Genomic DNA, 21,224 nt, shown 5'->3' with positions numbered 1-21,224 from the left:
GTGCTCCCGCCCCCGTCCCGCCTCTGTGACACCCTCAGGCGCCACGGCGGTTCCGTGGACAAGTAAAAGGGAGTCAGAGCCTAGTTTTGTCCCCTCTGCTAATGTGTTTTGGAGGAGAAACGCTCCGTCAGCAAGCGCGCTGTGAATCAGCGCTTGTCAGCGCTTGATTTTTACCCGTGGGTTAAACATGACCTGGCTTTCTTTCTCCCAGTCTCCCAGAAGAGCACAGGGATGCGAGTTTTTACCACAACATGCTGACCTTTGCCTTGAAACAGGCAGGAGCTGCGAGGCCCTGGGAGCTTTGAAAAGCAAATTTGGCACCAGCCTTGTAGCTCGACAGTTTCGTGGTGCTCACACAGTGTCTGGGGCGCTCCGTGTGTTTGTGCTTGGAAGTTTATGCCTCTAGTACTGGTTGCATAGAACATTTTTGATGGATTGGCTTGAGCAAAGAGCTACACGCACCAACCCGGTTAGTTGGCAAGAATACCCTGTGCTGCATCCTCTTACCCCGGTTTGCAAGCTTCCCTGCTATAGAACTGTAACAGCTCCATCTGAAGAGGTGATGTGATCCAAGGTTGTGCGTTATGGTTTATTTGACCCCATTTTTTTAAAAATCGTAACAAAAAAAATCCATGTTTTTTTTATTTTATCGGCAGATCTAAGGTGTGAATGTGGAGTATTAAAAGAAAAAAAAAAATCCTCCGTACTAGATTTGGAAAGACTTCATACAGCTAAAATTATAGTACTGAATAAATGTCTTTTGGCCTTAAAAAAAATCAGAAGCAGGAAGTTGACCTGGCCTACAGTTTTAAGCTTATTGTGTTGTGTGGTTTTTGTGTATGTGAAGTAGACGCAAGAATAAGCATTTTAGAAGTTTTGGCTGTTCTTGTAGTTTCCTCCTCTCCTGGGGAGAAGGGAAGAGAAAGGAAACAAACAAATAAAAAAACCCCCCAACTCTGGTGGTGTTGTAGCCAGTTTCCACAAAAGACTGTTGAGCATGGACATGCATGTGGGTGTCATTGCCCTGAAACTCTGCAAGCTTTGCTTCATGGACTGCTGCTTTCAGTTTAGTGAGGTTGGTGATTCTGAAGCATGCAGTCACAACCTATTTCTTGTGCCTCTTTGCAGAGCTGTGTCATTTGAGGTAATATTCTCAGAAGTCAGAGGAGCTGTCTTCATAGGTGGAAGGCCACAGAGCTTCTGTATAGATCCTATACTCTCCACAGAGAAGAGTTACTTCAGATTTCAGGCACCCTGACACCTCTTCATTCCAGGGCTGGTGAAACCTGAGAGTCTCTTTTGGTTCTGTTGTGGAAGCTGTCGCATAGTGAGGCCACAGAGATGAATTATCTGTGATGTTTTTGTGACTCTTAGGTTGGTTAATTTTTAGACTCTGAGCTGTGCAATAGGCGGAGTCTCAGCAGTTGACAGAGGCTTTTCTTGTAATGGGAGATTTGACTTGAAGTGGGCCCCTTTTAATTCTGGCAGTAGGTGTCTGGCATATAGTGCTACATAACTGCACACTTACGTAATATCATTTGCTTATTCCAGTGGCTTTTGAGCAAACTGTGTAAACGTGAAAACATTACTTTTTCTTTCAGTAGTATTTGGCTGTGGGAATGTAATCCGAATGTTGCAAAACAGGAGAAATACTTTGCCATTCTGCTTTAGTAGCAAAGCCCATAAACATGTAAAGAACTAGGAGGGTTCATCATATTAAGCTTCTGGACTTAAAGAGAGCAGGACGTAGAAGTTTGTGTCTGCTCCACTTTGTACTGTCTGATCTGAGGAGTCATAAACCAGCTGCAGTCCTGAAACTACATTGTGCTGCTGGCTCTAATGCTGAATGTAGATCTAGAAGGATCTGTGAGATTTTCATACTTGTTTCTTTATTCCTGTTGCATTTTATATGTGTGCTCTCTCTCTTTTTAAGAGCCAGTTGTTCTCCAGAAACTTTAAGCTGGCAAAAAATTATCTCTGAGGTTAGGAACAGAATTAAAGAGTAGAAGCTGTGTAAGCTGAAAAATGAAGATGGAAGAAAACCAAAAAGGTCACAGAGGGTGTAACTGATTCATTTTCTTGGTTTTTTTTTGTTTTTTTTTTTGGACTGATGCATTATTTTTACTTTTTAACTGCTTTTACAGGGTGGTAGGGCAGAGTATTTGTAGGTGACCTGGACTCCTTCCCTATTACCTTTCTTGTTCTCTCTCTTGCTGTGTGCTTTCAGTGATCGAAGAGGATATTAGTAATATTTTTAAAAATGTCTGCATACTACAATATTTTATAAAAAGTAGTGTAGGAAAATACTACAAGCATGACTGAATGTCAAGTAAGTTAGCAGTAAAAGTAGTTTTGAATTAGGTAATAGTTAATTAGTCGTATTCAAGGTATTTAGTCTTACTGGACTCATTGTAAAGGCCAACTAAGTTAAGGGTAAGGAATGATATGATTTCTTGAAGGTTCAGAAAATCAAGCTTATAACTGTGTTTGAATGAAATAAACCTCTTAGCTCTCACAGTGCATATAAATCAACAGTGATTTGGTGAGGGGGAAGAGCTATAGTATAACATCTGTCAGTCATCAAGCCTTCTGATTTTAATTTCTTGTTTCTGCTTTGTATAACTAGTGTGAACTCTTGGTGATCTCTGATGTAGGTTCACTTTATGCCTTTCACCACTTCAAAGAGAGCTTCAAGGAGCATTAAATAAAATCCAATCTTGGATGTAAATACTCATCATCTGCTCTAAATGTAGATTAGCCTGCTAATAACCTGCCAGCTTCAGTAAACCAATGGTCCTTAAATGCAGAGACACAATTAGCAGTGCATATGACTAGTGAGTAGGTCTTGGCTATGTATAATTGGACTATTTAAGCACCAAATATTAAGAATGAGCCTATTATAGTATTTTTGCTTGCATGGTTTAAATTCTGCTTGATTTCAGAAAAAAAAAAAAATTGGTTCTTGAGAAGCAAGTGTCAAATCAACCCTAGAAACTGCTGGAAAAGTGTCTAAAAAGCATCTATTTTTGTCAGACATTTATCACCTTTTCCTCCACTTAAAAAGGTAATAAGGTGAGGAGGGGAAAATCTAGTCCAATTTATTGCAAAACTCAATGTATCTGGATTTGATCCACTGTCTCAAGGGCTTTTTTTGCTTCATAAAGAGGATACTTAGAGTTTTGGTGATTTTGTTTGCTTGTTTTCCCTCCAGCTGTCATAACTTGCTGCAGGTCTCTCTTAAATTCAGCTTAATTTCTTAACAATTCAAGAATATTTAAAGAGTCAGGCAATTAAATACGTGAAAAACTAGCAGGGAAATGTTTTTACAGTGTAGTAGATAGGCATGGTGTTTTAAAAGTAGTTATAACCATTCATATTTGTAATGAAATGGTATTTTCTCTACATTATAATGACCAGATCTGCATATCCTGTTTTGTTTTGTTTTTCCTTTAATTGTTCAGTTCCTTTTGAAAACTGAGCCATAAATGAGTGCAGAGTACTTAGAGTTTGTTTGGCTTGGGAAGCATTTTTAATTTTCTTTCCCATCTTTTTTAGGCAATTGGAAATAAGATGATTTGCTTTCTGTGCAGTCATTTTACACAGTCATTTTGTGTTACACAAATGCATCAAGGACTAGCTGATCAGAGTGTATTAAATAACGAAAAAAGGGAAAATTACCATAAAAAGTAAAAATAGCAGGAATCGATAATCTGGGTCAACTCTTTGTGGGAGGGAGGTGCTTTATGTCAAGGTAATTTCTTCACACAAACTTTTAGGGTTAGTCAGATTTTTGTCACTTTAAGAAATGTCTCATTTAACTTGTAACCTGGCATTTTACTTGTAAATTGTCTAGATTTTAAAGGGCTGGGTAAATTAGGGGTGAGTATTCAGTTGACTAGCAAGACAGGTGGTGTACAAGTATTAAAACCAGGCTAACTAGTAAAGAGAGTTTTGGAATGACCTTCAGAGACAGTACTGTAAAGGTGAAAGATGTGCTTTTTCTTCTTGAAGAAGTTAGTGATCTCATGTTTGGGGGAGATACACCTTAAGTAGAAAGAGACAAACTTCATTGGAAATTTGCCTTATTCTGGAGTAACTTGGATCTTCTTTTGGAGAAACTTGCATTGGCTTACAGTTCATGGATAGAAGGCTCCTTAGTTTATCATCTTCAGGTGCGTGTTCCTTCTGCTTGTCTGCTTTGCGAGATTAAGCTACAGAATATCTTCATCTTGTGAAGATATAAAATTAAATTTTTGGAAGAATGGCAATTTTGCCAGAAGGACAGTGTCAAGCATTCTGACTTTTGTGTATGATCTCAGAGGGACTGACTGATGGAAGATGAGAAAGATTACACAGTTGATGACTGAGGAGGATCTGGGTTTTCTAATCTGTACAGTTACTTGTGTTAGGGTGGTTATCAAGCTAAGCATAAAAAGTCATACAAATATCTCCTTGTAACTTTAATGTTGTCTTATATTGGGGAATTTCATTCTCTTCAGCTTCTTATGCTCAAATTTCATGAATCAGTGACCCATGGAATATTTTTTACTAACCCTGTTGTGTGGGGCCAGTGAGATAATTCCCCAGAACAGCAATGATTAACTAAAATGGAGTTCATCAAATGAGAGAGAATAAAATAGGTTTATGTTTGTTTCTGGAATTCAGCATCATTGCTTTTAGAATTCATGCAGGCTTGGGGTAGAAATTGTCAGCGTTAGCTTACTGGGCTTAGAAACATATTGTGCAATGTGCTCGGGGAGAGTCTTGGCGTATAAAATAACAAAATCTTCAGAAAGCCAGTACAGTCACTTGTGTGAAAATGAACTTAGCTTAGAAGATGGTCCACACCTAAATTGTTTTTGAAGACTTTACAGAACATTCGTGGATGGTGCATTTATATACATTTACAGGCACACAGAAATACAGTAAAGCAGTATCAGGGCTCAACTGCGTTCTTGCAGTTTCTTCCTTTTTTTATATATAAATATACTAAATTCTATGATGCTAAATTGTTCTTTTGAAGCGATTTATGCCTTTATGTAAGTTTCCTGGAAGTTCTGTGGCTGTGATACGTTAATGAAGGCTCTCCTCTTAAACCCAAAAGATGTGATGTTCTTTCAAAACTCATGTTCTTGGTTCTAGCAATTGACATAAATGTTTTCTGTGGTAAAAAGCAGCATGTTTCCTACCATATTAACTGTTTTCAGGGGCATAAAAACACTTCCAGAGAGAGAGATTAACTGCAAGCTTTATTCTACTCCATGTTGTATCTCAGAATGATTAGGTGTGTTTCACCACTTTTTCTCTGTACTTCCTGATTTTTATTTTTTTTTTTTTCATTTCACTGACAGTTTTGTCAGACACTTGAAATACTGAACATGCTTTCTGTGATTATCCAGCACTTTCATCCATCGGTTATTTTACCTTTTTGATGCTCCCAACCCCCATTTCCCCAGGTGCTGCTGAATCACCACTCCTGTTTTTATAGGATCGCGACTGGAGAACCCCTGTTCTGAATGATAGTTCTCCCTAACATAGCAGAAGTTATCCTGATGCGTTATTCTTGTCCAATTTGAGTCAAGGACAACTACTAAAAAAAAGTTTAGTCCCACTATCAGTATAACTCTAGTTGAAAGAGTTGTGTTTCAGCAGCACTATGTTGCAAGTGATGAGGTGGAGCAAGAAAGGCCGTGTAACTATGTAATGCAGCTGGTGTGCAGGATAGAGTTTATAATGATAGCCATACTCTCAAGATGTCATACATGTCAGGGAAGTGAGGTGTAGGTGTACCAAGTCTTTGTGTCTGAAGGTGTAGCATATATTGTAACATTTAAATAGGGTGGGCTGGAAAGCTCCTTTTGAGTCTGGATATTCATCCCAGGCTCTAATAAAAGGCAGCATTAGAAACATAAACCAAATACTTGGTGCATCTTCAACATAAAATAGTATTTCATTCTGAAGCACCTGAGTGTGAGCTTCTTCAGGTCTTTTCCTGAGGTGAGAGGCTTCCACAGCATCCAGCTGTGCCCTGGGCACAGATGCATGATACTACTGTGAATTTCCAGCCATTTCTATAGTGTAAATAATACTACTAATAATAAATGATCTTGCAGTGCTAGTTTACTAAATCTCCCAGTGATATTGGTGAGACACCTGGATAGACAGTCCACATCCAGGCTTTTGTTGGATTATTGAAAATTGCAGGCTTTTGAAATACTACCTCCTCTGCCAAGTGCATCAGGGTGTTAGAGCTAGTTTTCAAATACTGCGTGAGAAATGCAGGTTATGAAATTATTAGAGTCTCTTAAAACACAGTAAAGATGTAAAACTCATTGTGAGGCATCTGTTTGAGTAGACATCATAAAAGAATATTCGCCAGTGGAGAAAAGGCTGAATGGAGTTAGGTAAATGCTATTTGAGAGTGATGCAGAAGAAAGCCTGTGACTGATTTTGTTTTTTCTGCAGTTTGCATTTCTGTAGCTCTGAACCAGATGTGTCATACAGAAATGACTCCAGAATTTACGGCAGCCCTAATAAGAAGTTGACTTGTCTTTTTAGTTGCTTTCTAAAGCAAAGAAACAAATTACAAAAAGCTGTAAATGTAGCAAGTAGCAACAGAATGTAACAAAGTGTGTTAAAGCCAGAAGGATTAAGGGGAAAATAGAAAAAATGTAATGGTACATAATTTAACACCATTATCCTCAGTAAATTTTCCTATCTGTTACGATCTTATATAAAATCAAGTTAAGCCACTGAAATCTTCTTTATGGCAGTTCATCTTCTTTTGTCTCTCAGTAGAGAAAGCTTGAGTTTTAAGTGTATTCTGTAGTGCTGATCATTTAAACCTTGTTCTTTTTTTCCCTTAGCCCTTTGGAAGAGTCACAATTTAGAATTGCTGTATTTGTATGCATAGTTAATCTGCAAATTGTATTTTTATGTTATAGCCAGAGAAAATAAAAAAAAAGTTCAGTGGCACAAAAATGACAGGGATTTTGCATATTTGTGGATAATAATATGGAAGTTATTGCTGGGATTCCCATCTTTCATTTTAGGCTCCCTGCTCTAGATTGTTGCAGAACATCTGCTGTCCACAGTGGTATCCTACCACTTATTTTGTATGGCATTTCAGGGAGTTTATATTCAATGGTACATACACTCAGAGAAGTACAGCATTTGTTAAAATGAGAGAGACATATGAGGCAGTCAATGAAGTCATCTTGTACAGCACGATGTTTGTGTGATAGATGAGAGCAGAATCTGTTTTGACAATTGGGGAATTTTCTGGTAATCACTGATGGGTGGATTTCTGTAAGAAGTTTGTAATTGTTTGTATTCCAAGAGAAAATGAACCTCAGGCTGAGCTTGACATGCAAGCACAGTCTGCTTCTTTTTAATGTATATTAATTTTTTTCTTTTTTTTTCCCTCTGAGACCAAATTTATGCCTTGACTGGAGCAGATATAATCCTTCAATAATGAAGAACTGCCGATCAGCTATTAACAACGGCATGCCAGAGTTACATTCTCTTCTAAATTGTGTCTGCCTTTATTCACAGCCTTTGGGATGCGTTCAGATGCAGCCTGGAGCGTAAAGATTTCCCACAGACTGACTCATTTCAAGTCAGTGGGAATCAGCACTCTTTCAAATCCCACAAGAAACTTACGCTTTGATTTAGGAACCTTGTAAAAATTTGTTTCTGTATTTCTCCCTTACTGTAATAAAGTAAATGAGTTGCTCTGGGACTTGCTGATGGCATCAGTGGATGTCTCTTGCAGAGAGTGCACTCTGGGTGAGTAAGCAGCTGGTGCTTTCAGTGGTGAAGGCAGCTTTTCAGTGATGTCTTCATAGAGTAGTTATCCACAGCTCTTGCAGAGAGTTTTATCTGATCTTCTTCCCCTTTGCACAATACCTGCCTGATACAGGTATAATGCTGTTTTCAGTACAGTCTCTCTGGCTTACTAGGGACTATAGACTGAAACCTGCAGTCTGTGAAGTGTGGAGATGCAGATTAAATAATTACAAGAGTTGCAAGTTCTCCAGCACCTTCCCATGGACACAAATGCTTCAAACAGAATTGTGTTCTGTGATGTGTGAAAGTGCCGAAGTCAGTTGTTTCACCGTAGCACAGAAGGCCCTGGGCGTGAACAAGGAAGAGTCAGTAATGTACCAAGAGGAGAGGAACACTTGTACCGCTGCAGTAATTCATTTATGATTCTGAAGTGGGGCTGCTCATGCTCGTGATAAATTTATCCAGTTATGTTGACACAGTAGCAAAGAGCTTCATATAACTGCCATAGAGGCACACCCATAAGATTAAAGCTCCTGCTTCCGCTGCTCCACCTTCAATATGATTTTTACAGGTACATGCATTTTTAAAAGCATGATGGTAATGCTTTTCCTCTCCAGAAAAATATCTCTGAGGGGAAACATGATAGATGTATGCCATAATTTTGAGTTTTATTGGTTTATTACTGCCTTTCAATGCAGTATCTAAGATAAGGTTTCTCAGCTTTCCTCCAGGAACCTCTATGGGTAATCAATATGAAAATGGGTGGACTTTAGTCTGAAAGCATGTGTGCTGACCACTGGTTTTGCTTCCATGTGCTGACAATAACGTGGCATGACGGTGAAAGCCAGGTTTTTGGCTGTGTGCGCATCCTGTCTTCACTTGCTCCTTGCAGCTCGTGCCATCAGGGGAAGTGACATGTGGCATCTGTGGAGAAGATGCTATTTTCCTCCTGAACGTAACCTTGTCTTCCAGATCACAGTTGGAAATGAGAAATTTTTGCCAGGCTGTTGGTGTGAAGAACTGGGAATTCTTCCAACTCTCCTTGGGAGTGGAATTTGGTCAGTTCAGAACACCACCACCATTCCTGGGTCCAGTACAGTTGTGAAAGGCTCAATGACACTGTCCCAATCACTTTCACTAGAAAAAGCAGTTGTTAGCTGTGTAAATGAACTGAAGTCCTGTTTATTTATGTTCTCTGTTTCCCTGAAGTCAGTTTCAACTTTTGTTTTCTGCAGAACTGAACTCCTCTGGCATTTCATATAATAATAAATATACTTCATGTGGTACTTGGAGTCCTTTAACACATATTCTGTTCTGAGATTTTCAGTGACCTTGCAAATCATGCAAACTGCTGTGCAGAAACTATTTTCTTTGCTTATGATGATGAAGCTTATTTCAGAAGGTAAACTTCCCTGATAAATACATTCAATATTTGTATATTATTCACATTTCAAGACTGTGAAGCCTGTGTGACTCTGCCTTCCACAACTGTTTTTTATGAATGTATGTTAATTTGGGGAGGAACAGAACTTCTTAAAGATTTGTTTGTTTTGAGACTGTAACTCAAAACTTTGGTGGTTCCTTTTATTTCTGCTGGAATTTCTTATTCCTTTTATGTCTTTTGGCATTGTCATTGAATTTGGGTTTTTTTCTGATTTATTAACCAGGAGTAACAACTCTGGTTCTAATGAATATTGTGCATGTGAAGTATAAGAGAGGCTGCAGGGCAAACCAAAAAAAAGTGGCACTTCTAAAATATTCTGTACAGATATGGCATTGCTATACAAAGCAGGATTTTTTTATTTTTTTATTTTTTTTTTTAAAGGATGCCAGTTTAGGGGAGGAAGGAGCATGTTACCCAGTGCTGCAGTTCTAAAGGGAGGAAGAAAGAAAAGGCATTACTCTTGGCGTGGGAGCAGGCTGATGCAGCCAGTGCAATTGTCTTTGAGGAAGTGCTGGGATCTTGTAGCACTACCTGCTTCTGGCCTGTTCTTGAAGGATTATGTACTTTGCTACCCCTAGAATAGAGTGAGCAGTGGACTGTGGGTGGGTTGTTTATTTTTCTCTTCTACTTGCTCTACAGACCAAGGGTGGCACATGGGTGTCCTGATTTGATACAGTCATAGAAGGCCATCTCTGGTGGTGAAGTCTGAAATTCACATGGTATTGCTGAGTCCAGGTCTGCAGCTGTAAAGAAAGTACTTCCTCAGTCTCTTAGCATGAGGGACCAAGCCCTCTGGCACGGGCTAGAGCTGGGGATGGGTGGTGCATGCTGTATTCTGCACAAGCTTTTTCCTTGGCTGGACCCTTTATGTGCAGTACTGTCCAGGGTTGAGACTGCATGATGCAGCTGTGCAAGCAGCTTTTTGTTGGGCCAGCCTCAGGGTGTATGGCAGAACTCTCTGTTTGCAGATGAGTTTTCAAGTGTCTCTGCCACTGAGAGAGCTTGTATTGGAGCTTTACTTGGATGCACTTATTTCTTTGAGGCTTAATAACAGCAAAAGTTTGTGGAGGTCATTAAGTGTGAAGTGGTTTTAACTTGGTTTAAATACCTCAAGATACTTTGGCATATTTCACAATTTTGAGGAAAATGGAGAAAGTGCTAAAAGTATGCATTCTAGAAGTGTTCCACAAAAGAAGCAAGAAAATAAGGATTCTTGCCAGTAATCCTGCTCCCAGAGCCCATGATCTTGCTTTTCCAGCTGATGCAAGAAGGCCAGTAAAGTGTTAGGAAAATGGACTAATCTAAAGCAAGAACTTCAGGCAGACCCTGCCAGATGGGTGTGTGACTGGAAAACTTCCAGTCCCTTTTGTGGCTTAACCGCTTGCATTTTGGTCTGTTTGCAGTGTCCCAGAAGTGTCTCTGCTTTGAATGATGAGTTGTTGACAACCTGATATTTTGTCTCTCTCTTCTCTGCTCAAGTACTTTAATAGTAGCTCCAGTGGAAAAATTTCCTGGTAGGCAGACTTGCCAAGCCTTAGTGGATTTCAGTTTATGCTGTGGCTGGCTGCAAACTGGCAGGTGCCTGTCTTCAGGATTTAATTCAGTTCATGAGGAATTATTTATTCCTATGTACATTATGAATTGGTGTTATTGATTTAGAGCTACTGCCATAGTAATTTCTAGATAAACTTTTGCAGTAGAACTGCCAACACTAGAAGGCCTAGTTCACATGGCATATTTGAAAAAATCTGTAATGCTGATAAATAAATACAAGTAAGGTGACAGTTTTCAGAAAAGAGAATTATCCTCCTGCTAAGAGTATACTGCTGCCTCTCTCTATCTGCAGTGCTAAATAGGGTGAGAAGTAAATTCCATTTTTGTATGCACTTGCTCTCAGTAACTAGGGCTGCTAGAAGAGTTGAGTATATTGCATCCCTTGGAGGTGCAGTCCAATGGTGGCTTAAGTGAAGGAAAAACTGGACTAAAACACTTCTCCCTGGTGCTGCTTTTAGTGTTGAGAGTTACATGATGAGGTAGGTCAGGGAGCTGATCTGATTGCTCGCTCACCCCTGTATAGCTTTCCATTGAGTAAGTTCTCTGAGCTGAGTGTGCATTCCAGAGGACAGACAGACAGACCAAAAGCAGGACTGCAACAACCTGAGTTGAGATTGCCTAAAGGTGTGGTTTCACGTTATTCTTGATCCTGCCTCATTGTGGATTGCCTCATATCCTTTCATCTTCCAGTAAGGGTGGCTAAGGAGTGTATTTCATGTTTGCTGTGCCAGCTGTTTGTGCTTTCAGCCTGATGTTTTTCAGAAACTTTCGGCTTATGGGAAGGTTTGAAAACACTGTATATGTTTTATCCTGTACTGGGACAAAAACTTCAGGACATCTCATCAGCTGAAAGTTCAAAGATTCTGCCACTTGAACTGATATTTGTGACTGTGTCTGCTAGCAAGTAAAAGCGTTCGTGGATACCAGTGTTCAGTTGCCTGTGCTGTTAGATTGTTAACACTTCTGGCATGCTTTTGGCTTGGGCCAACTAGTACAGTATCAGTAGCATTCCCAGTGGCCAGTCTGAACACAGCAATTTGAAGATGGGATGTAAGCCATTCCAGGCCACTTGGCCCTAATGCAGAAGTGGGGTCTGGGCATGTTTAAACAATCAGGATTGCTTTACTGGTTTCCTAGTTTAGATGTAACAAGTGGTGCTGCTTTGAAGAGACTTGAAGCTTGTGTTGCCAGCTAAGGTTGTGCAGAGTTGCAGTGCCGTATCTATTCAGGAAGATGGGTTAAAGATAATGTACACTTCCAGCAGCTATCTTAACTTCCAGATTCAGTCCTTCTTGGAGCCCTTAAACTGAATGAAGGTTAGTACATAGCTATTGAAAGTCTTAGGTTTCAATAGTCATCAAATAAATAATCTGTTAATATGTGCTATCTTTTGGAAAGGAATCTTTCCAAAAAAACACCTTATAGAATTAGATTGCAAATACAGCATTTGTGTGTCTTTTCCTGCGTGGATCACCAATTCCTTTTGCGTCTGCAAGTAACATGCCAAAAGTTGTGAGTAAACATGATGTAAAAATTTAATTTTCCATTTCAGTCCAACTGTAAGGCATAACAGAGAGAGTACCTCTCCGTTCCTGTTCTGATAAAAGATACAATAATTTTCAGTGATTAATTTCAGTGTAATATAACTGCTCTGCATTACTGCAGTTATACTGAAAAGCCAACAGTGTGGAAAATGGAGAAGGTTGACTGTGAAAGAAACAAATAAAGGTTCAAGAGCTTATGCTACTGCAAATTATTTGATCAATACTGTCAGAACTGGTTCTTAGTTTCATGGTTTAATGTGCTGGCCTTTGTATCCAGGTATTTTTGGACAAGTCTCAGTATTCCCCAGAGTGAAAGAGTGGTTACTCTTCTCAAAATGAATGTGTGAGTAGGTGGTGGCTGTTGTCACTTTTTTTTTAGTGTCTTGAATGCTTCTTAATCCTAAATGATTCTCTTTCTTCTTTTTAGAAGTTGAAGAGGCTGAAGCATGAGAATCCAAGTGTTAATACTGTACAAATGTAAACTGAGATGCATTTCTTACGAGCTGTGTTGGCTATTTAGTTTGTGTAAAGCTGAATATCTATTTTGCTGGCAAATATTTGAAGATTTGCATCTGTGTAGCTTTCCTATTCACACCAGTAGGAAAAAAACAATTCTATTCTTGTCATAAATGACTGTTATCATTCCATCACTTCAGTTTGATTGGAGCTTGAAGCTTATGTTGAATCTTGCAGTGAGATCTTGCATACTAACTTATTTAGTTAATTGGTACCAGGCCACTCGAATACTAATTGAATTCCAGAAATTACTTGGAAAGAAAACATTTTACCTGTACATAGGATACAGAAGGAATGGAAATGTACAATTAAATAAAACACCTATTAAATATGCAAATGGTCATTCCTACCATTTTAGCTCTACTGACCTATGCCAGTCATCAAACTTTCTCTTGGATCACTGATTTAGCCAGTTGGAGTTGATGAATTCATAAGCTTTTCCTATTACTATTTCTTTGGCTCAATTGTGGGCTAGCTAGTGTGAGTTTTTGCTGTCTGCTGTGACTCAAGAATGGTGATGGATTAGTTTTTAGTTTATTTTCTCAAGAAACATAGTTGACTGTGTTCCTATTCTTTTAGTCCTTGTTCTTACTCAAAAATATGACACTATGCAAGACACTTAAATGTATGACCTCATTTGTAGCCATGGTGCTAGTACTTTTTTAAAAACTGCTACTGGAACAATAATTTTTTATTTTCTAAACATGGAATTTGGAGCTGTGCTAGCTTGGTGAATGTCCATATATAAATATTTCAGAATCAAATTCAACACTTATAGTGCTCCTGGTCTTTTTTCTTGAAGTTGCTTCTACCAGCTACGATGCTGGCCATTCCCATTTGTAGGTTTGCTTGTTGATTTCATCTACAGATACTAAAGCACTTTACTGAGGGAGCAGATAGCAAGCTTATAGTATTAAGGATAGTGAAACCAGAAGGATAGAGAGTAAAGTGGCTTACCTGAGGCTTGGTAGTAGATGGTAGCTAGAGCTTAGGAGAGGACTCAGATTTCCTGTACTTACATGTGCTGCAGCTTGTGGTCACTGGTGATTTAGGTAGGATATCGTTTCTGATAAGCAGACAGAAGATCTGTGATCTTTAAGTTTCAAAAACTCTTACCCAGTGGTTAGATTTTAGGTTCTACTGCAGTAATTCTAAATCAGTCCTATAGCAAAATAAAAACTGGCTTTTGGTACTGGAATCATATGCAAAGATAGTTTGCCTTTGGAAGTAAAGTTTGAGCATTCTTATATTCATATAGGGAGTGACAAGCAACTCTATGTCACGGCTATTCTTTCTGCTGTAAAACTGAACTGAGTGAGGATGAAATCATAGCTATCACAGGCCACCTGGAGTTACCACTGACAAAGCCAAATGCGGGCCTGTTTATCGGGCCTGTTTATCAGACCTGTTTAATCTCGTTTTGCTGCAATTAGCAGCCATCATGTCAAGCGTTAAGAATTTAACTCGGATGAGTCATATCCGTTTTCTGTTGTGGGATGCAATAGTGCAGTTACTTGTGAGGATGGGAAGGCGGTGCTGCCTCAGTGGCAGATGGTGTGGGGTGTGAGAAGTAGTAATTTTAGGTATATAGTATTTTCTGTGTTGGTTTGCAGATTCATAGTTGTTTCTCATGAAATTTGAGTGTGAAAATACAGGAACTTAATATTTAAGTAACTTCTTTGGTGCACATATACTTATATACTTATTTTGGTAGAGCAACTAGTGTAAAGTTTCGTCCTTCTCAATCAGAATAAGGCATATATCTTCTCCTCTACCCTTTATTGATACTCTCTCTTACCCTAACAGGCTTGGAACATGAGGGGTAGCTATGTGGTCTGTGGATCTGTGCTCCAGTTGGCTAAGGCAGAGAGTCAAATCTCAAATTCTGAACTTAATTTCGGACTTGATCTATGTGAAAGAGAGATGAACTTAAGCTGAATAAAGCAGCCTGGATGAATCCCTGTCTGCCTGAACTTAAAGATATTCTGGTTCTAATAAAGCTGTCACGCCAGCAGTTCCAAACCTCCAGTGACTGTGCACCGTATGCCTAAATTAAGAAGCTGGATCAGAATCACAATTTGCAGGAAAAACTAGTATACTTCAGCTTCGCGTAATTCTTCTAAATTAATTTAAACTTTGTAAGGCTAACATTGTCAAAATTTCAGATTTTCCAGTTTTTCCTAGAGGAGGGCTACATCTTATTTATTGAAAACTCTTGTAATTACTGCCCTCAGGAACCAGTGAGAGACGAGGTTTACGAAAGGACAGCCAGTCCAGACTGTCTTGTAGCTAGCAATACTACTTGCTCTGTAATCAAACTTGTATGTCTGCGATTGTATACAAGCCTGCAACTTTGCTTCTTTCTGCTGGAGATAAACTCATCCTTGTTAGCTTCTAACAAGGCCTTTTAAATTTTTTAAAGGATTCAAGGCTTTTGTGTCACGTGGCAAGGTTACTGAAGTCCACACTGTGGAGCACTTTGCAAAGTAGGACAGTCATTCTGGCTAGACCTTTTATGAGTTGTTGTGATAGAAATAACTAATAGTGCCATGTGCCACATTAGCAGTGTATGTCAGGTTCTGATGGAAGATTTTTTGGGTTTAATTTCTGGATACTCCAAACAATAGTCTCACATTTTTAAGCCTGAGATTTTATTTTTTGCGAAGTAGATACTTTTATGCAGTGTTTTTAGAGCCCAGGGTTTTTTTCAAATTAAGTTTAATCAGGTCTGAGGTGTTTACTCTGCACTTTCCCTGTGACTGAAGTAAATTGATTTGAGTGGCTGAGTGCTGCAGCTGGTATACAGGATTCAGATTTTTCCCTGCTAAATTGCAGGGAGGGCTGCATGCAAAACTTGTGCTTATTACCTATGGATCAGTAAGGTCTGACCAAACCCTGGGAGAATTGTCCTACCTGCTTTCAAATCATGTTTGACTTGTGAAGCCTTGGGACTAGTGTTAAGTGAAAAAAGCAACTTAACTGTAATTCTGTGTCTTGCTTTTGTTACTGAAAGAAAGTGGTCATTTCTCTCTTTTTTTTTTTTTTCTTTTTTTTTCTCTTGAAAAGAAAAGCTGGAAATGGAGAAGGTATATGAGCAATGGGAGACAGACTGATACATCTTTCTATTTTTTAAAGGTTTCTTTGAAATGGGACATAAATAGGCTTTGTAAGGTGCAGATGAGTAGGAAAAATTAGAAATAATCTTTTGAATTTAAACAGTATATATTTATGACACTGTACGTAGACAATAAATCAAAATAAATTCATGTGCTAGAGATGGGGAATTTACTGTAGTGCCTGTAAGGAAAAAACATGTTTTTCTACCTGAAAACCTGTCAGCAATGAAGGAATTGTTAAACCAGTGTTTATATGGTTTATTTTGAGAGATATTGGTGAGTGTGGTCACTGCAGCAATTTTAAAAGTAAATGAATGGACAGACAAACAAAAGGACTATATGCTGCTGTGCATGCTTATTTTCTGATCTGTTAGGATGCCTAACAGATGTTAGAGCTATGTGAATAAATTTGTGAAAATCCCATGGGAGTAAATAAATAAGTAAAAGTCTCAGAAAGAACTGAAACTAAGAAAGAAACTAAGAAAGAAACTAAGAAAGAAACTAAGAAAGAAACTAAGAAAGAAACTAAGAAAGAAACAGAGGAAAACTAGAAAAGTCACTTGGATTACAAATCTGTGATGTGTCATATCTTTATAATTGCATGCATCTCTACTTATTTCAAATATTGAATTTTTAACTTGGTAGACGATACAGACAAGAGGGAAAAAAGGATTATCAGAAGAATTCATATAATTGTTTCCGCGCAGATGGAGTCTGAATGGATACAATCTCTTCAGAAAGAAAACAAAGGGAAAGGTGACATAATTTAAAATCAGGAATGGGAAGGAAAGAATGGTTAAGAAACAATTACTCATTTTTAATTTCTAGCCCTCTAGCTCTTATCTGCAAACAAATTTAGAAGAAGCTAAAGGAAGCACTTTTCCATACAACACATAGTTGAATAGTCTTCAAAAGGACTAAAATGAGGGATGGGTTTGCTGAGAGCTATAATGCATGGTGGACACATGAAATGACTTAGAAACTTTTCAGGGTGTTGAATTTCCAGAAGCTTTAAGGACAAAGTGGCTCCGCAGTTCTGTTTCTTTTCTTTTCCCTAATGACCACTGTTGGCAGTGGTAGAGATGATACTGGAATAGATGGACTTTTTGATCTGACTTAATGCTCTGGTTTATCTTTAAATGTTCAAAAGCAAACTGCAAAAAGTAAGAGTGAGCAATTTAAATTCCCAAGCCCTGCATCAAGCCTTAAATTTAAGCAACACAGCATATTGCCAGCTTAATAGTTATGATCAGATACTTTAGATAATGCTTCTCATCCCACTTTCTTAACAGAATATAAAATGTTATGATTAGTTTGCAGCACAGCTACTAAGAATGTACTCCTTTCTGGATCAAGCCTGATTGATAAATACGTGTGCTTTTTTAAGAGATGGTGGTGATTTCTATCATAAAACATGGCACCTGAGACTCCTAAGCATTTAGTTTTCTCAGTGTCTTTCTGTTCCTGGGAAAACGTTGGACACAGCAGTGAAAATGCTACAGTGTAGAGTTTTAGCGGAGAGGGTTGTGAGACCAGGTATGATAGAAGTATTTTGTACCTTTGGTTGTGATGAGTATTATTTATGAGATATTTTCATCTTAGGACAGAAATATTTTTCTTAACTAAGTGAAGACATTTAATAAATGTGTTTGCTTATGTCTCTTGGGGTACTTCTGCTTTGAGATTTTCAGTAGCCTGGGAAGATCCCCATTTTGCACAGGCATTCCAGCTGCTGTTCATCATGTTCTTGAAATACTATGTATTTATTTTTCAATCTGTGCTCACAGCTCATGAATCTTCTATGTTTAAGCCATTTTTGGTATCATTGGATTGAGAAATTGTAACTCATATGACTTCCGAATAATGTCATAAGGAGAGGTTGTACATCTTCTGGTTAGAATCACTTACGGAGTTTTTTTCAAGAGCTTAAAGGACATGGTTGTAGCCATGAGGGTCTGCACACACTGCCTCAGTCTGCCTTAGACTTCTAGTTTGGCTGCATGCAGATCACATTTCTACTAGAACCTGTGTAAAAATGAGGAAGCTTCTTAACAAGAAATTGAAAGGAGTAACTAAAAAGAGGAAAGGTTTTCAGACATTATGAGGACATCTTAAGGAAAATTGCTTCCAGAAAATGCATGCTACTTTCAAGAAGAAATTTTAAGGTAACCCACAAAAGGTGGCATTGCCAAGAGGATGAAGGAATGAGATGATGCACTTTGAAAGGAGAAATTTTGTCCAGAAGAGGAAACAAGTTAAAAAAAACCCAAACACATCAAGTATGGCAAAATAAATGTAACCCTTAGTAAGACAGTTTCCAAAGGCGTTTGAGTAATACTTACTGAAGACAGACTACCAAAAAAAAGCATTCTTAAATGCTCCACCAGCAGGGAGCAAGGTAGGGATGCTATGCAATCAAGATGGAAAAGGAGGACTTGAGAAAGATGCAGCTTTCCTAATATAAACTAAAGAAAGCCTTTCTTTAAAGGGATAAGGCTGAGGACCTGTCTCGGATTTACATTGCCAAGAAAAAAGGTTTTAAAATAAGCTGATAAAATGAAGTGTAACAACTCATAGGAACTACAGGGTGGTGACTCAAAAGTTCTCAAGGAGCTCTGACTGAAACAAGCTGAGCTGTTAATTATGGTTTGTGACTTCCGACTTTAGTTGATGTTGACAGTAGGGGAAATACCAGTAGGAAAAATAGGCTGAATATGTAAATAAAGAATACACTGCATAGACACATGGATAAAATCTGGCAGCATGGAAGAGTTGTTATGGCTTTTATTGTAGAAGAAAATCACATTTTTTTCTGAGCATGTACTTAAGGGTGATCCATTTAAGAAAGTGTATTGGGATGTCAAGAAGTTTTTGGTGGGACAACTTACCAGAGGCTCTTTAAGAGGCAAAATGACTGGATGTGACATCTTTGCTCCCTTCAGATGAATGGGTTCTTAAAAGAGTGGAACAGAGGATCAGTTTTGTAGTGAAGCAAGGTTGACAGTAGAAAATGTGCTGGTGAAAGGATTGCTCTATATTTTCTTTTTGAATTGGGCTTTTCAGAGCATTCACAGCAGATCTAGAAACTTCCTGCTGGTGAACAGTGTGATGGCAATGTTTGTGATGTGAAGGCTAGTCAAAACTATAAAAAACAGGTGCAGAGAATTGCAGATGTTTTTTTGCTACCAGGCAAATAGGCAGGTAAAGAACAGCTGAAGTTCAATGATAGTGTATGCACAGTAACATATGTGAAGAAAAGCAGCTCTAATCATTCACCCAATATAAGCGCTAAATTAGTTGTTGATATTCAACTCTTTATGTAGCTCAAGAGTTTTCTGAAAATGTCTCTATTGCCAGTTGAGAAAGGTCAGTCTTTGCCCCATTCTTACAATCTCTGCAACATTGACTGCTGGCCTCTGGCAGACAGGAGATACTGCGCTAAACAGAGCTTTGATCTGATCCCTGTAGCCGCTGTGATGAAATGCAGACTTGGTTTTTGAGACTTAGAGGTGGATCTACTTAGACATTCTTGTCAAAGTGAGCTGCTTGAACAAGCCAAATGTATAACTATGTTATAAATGAAAATAGTTTTCATTGGAATAAAAATCAGAATATTTCTCAGGCAGAGAAAACTTCAGGTCACTAAGGCAGAAATAAACAGAATGGAATAAACAGAAATAAAAATAACTTTTGGTCAATTTTCCTCTTGTCCATCATGTTCTTGAGATGGATTGCTGTTTCCTGCCTTGGTTTTAATGAACTCCGTGCTTTTTGAAGCTGTAGCAAACTCTGCAGTTCCTTTAGATTTTAGGAAATGTTTCCATCACCTCTGAGACCTGGCTGTTTGCTTTTCATAGGACTCTCCTTTCTTCTCTGAGGTTGTCTGTTGGCACACCTGTGGTCCCACAAGTACTTTCTTCTTGAGTAGTCTCAGTAACTTCTCCAGAGAATGAATAATCACTCCTTCATCTCATGTCTTAAAGGTACATAACTTGAAAACATAAACCAAAATAATCACACAGATACCATCACATCTCTTCTTTGTTTGGGGTTTTTTGTCTGCTTAAGTCCTTGTCCAGGCCACAGGAGTGATTAGTCTTCCTTGGAGGGGGGGAAGCAGTCATGTAGATCCTCTGGACAAAACTTAAATGTAGAAGTAATGAGTTGCTACAGTTTGCCTTCTTTCCGTGACTCTCTCTGCTGCTGTGTTTGTAGATTGTTTAAAAACACATTAACATTTGGTACAGGTCCTAATACGTACTAGCCCTGCAATGTGCTCAAGCCTTCAACTGACCCTCATTAGTTACCTCTTTAGCCCTGAGGGTTTTTTCTGATGCAAAGTTTAGAGTTTGTATAATATTTAGTATTTGGTGTTCTTGGCACTAGGGAGCCTGTTTCACTGGGATTGATACAGATGCAGTGAGCCTGAACATACTGAGGTTATTTTTAAATAAATGGTTCTTTGTTTGCTTGTCATCTTTTGTTCTTGCCTAATTTTGAGTTCCTCCCACATGCATCAAGCTGAGAGTGGGTTTCTTTCAATTGTTGGGGGTTAGAATCATGTGATAACATCACAGTCCTTTATCTTGAGCCAAAAGAGAGTGAATTTTTTGAATTTCAAGCTTGCTTTTTTATTTTTTTATTTCCTTCAGCAGAAATCCTTTCAATATTGTTCCAGTTGCCTCCAGATCACTGATTGCCATGTAGTTTGCCATGTTAATTCCTACATGCTTCCCTATGTCTGTCATCTACATTTTTCCCCTCCTCTCATTCCTTTTCTAACGCTTGTATGAACTTCCTTCATGTTACCAGTTAATTGCCAGTTTATGCTGTTTTATTTCAGTAAGTAACCCCTGCTTTGTTCCCATCAGCCTTGGATTACAGAAGCAAGAGGTTCTTTTCCCTTCACAGCCTTGAAGTATAGTGCAGTCAACAAGGCCAGGGTTTCACATAGAGGCTCTCAGTCTAGAATACTGTTGTAAAAAACCAGAAACAACTCAAGCAGTTGTTTGGTTTGTTTTTTCCCCCTCTCCTCGTGTGAATGGTTCCGCTTAGTGAAGTCTTGCACTTACTTTTATGGGAATGATCTGCACCAATTAGCTACAAAAGTTGGCAGGAACTGATTCACACAGGTTTCTCTAAGAAGCAGCTCAATGTATGGTGGGAGAGAGTGCAAGTTTTGCAGTACTCCTATGTGACAGCAGAGCAAATGCCACCGATCACTTTAAAGTTTAGGGTGGTGCTCCAGAGCATCGTGATTTG

The 21,224-nt window shown here is 38.7% G+C and overlaps 1 protein-coding gene across 1 annotated transcript in view; it reads left to right on the top strand.

The window, feature by feature from the left end:
• Window positions 1-8,619: 8,619 nt before the first annotated feature.
• Window positions 8,620-21,224, top strand: part of LOC104403648 (mitogen-activated protein kinase kinase kinase 5-like) — a gene marked incomplete at its 3' end in the record, with an annotated part of 36,282 nt that continues 23,677 nt past the window's right edge. Inside the window, exon 1 of the mRNA XM_010011870.1 lies at window positions 8,620-8,881. Within this exon, the coding sequence (XP_010010172.1) occupies window positions 8,620-8,881 (262 nt within the window). The remainder of the gene's footprint in view (window positions 8,882-21,224) is intronic.

This window comes from Nestor notabilis, unplaced genomic scaffold (assembly GCF_000696875.1).
Source record: "Nestor notabilis isolate BGI_N333 unplaced genomic scaffold, ASM69687v1 scaffold31933, whole genome shotgun sequence".
Lineage (NCBI taxonomy): Eukaryota > Metazoa > Chordata > Aves > Psittaciformes > Psittacidae > Nestor > Nestor notabilis.
The sequence above is the reverse complement of the archived record's forward strand: the minus strand, read 5'-3'. Positions and strand labels throughout refer to the sequence as shown.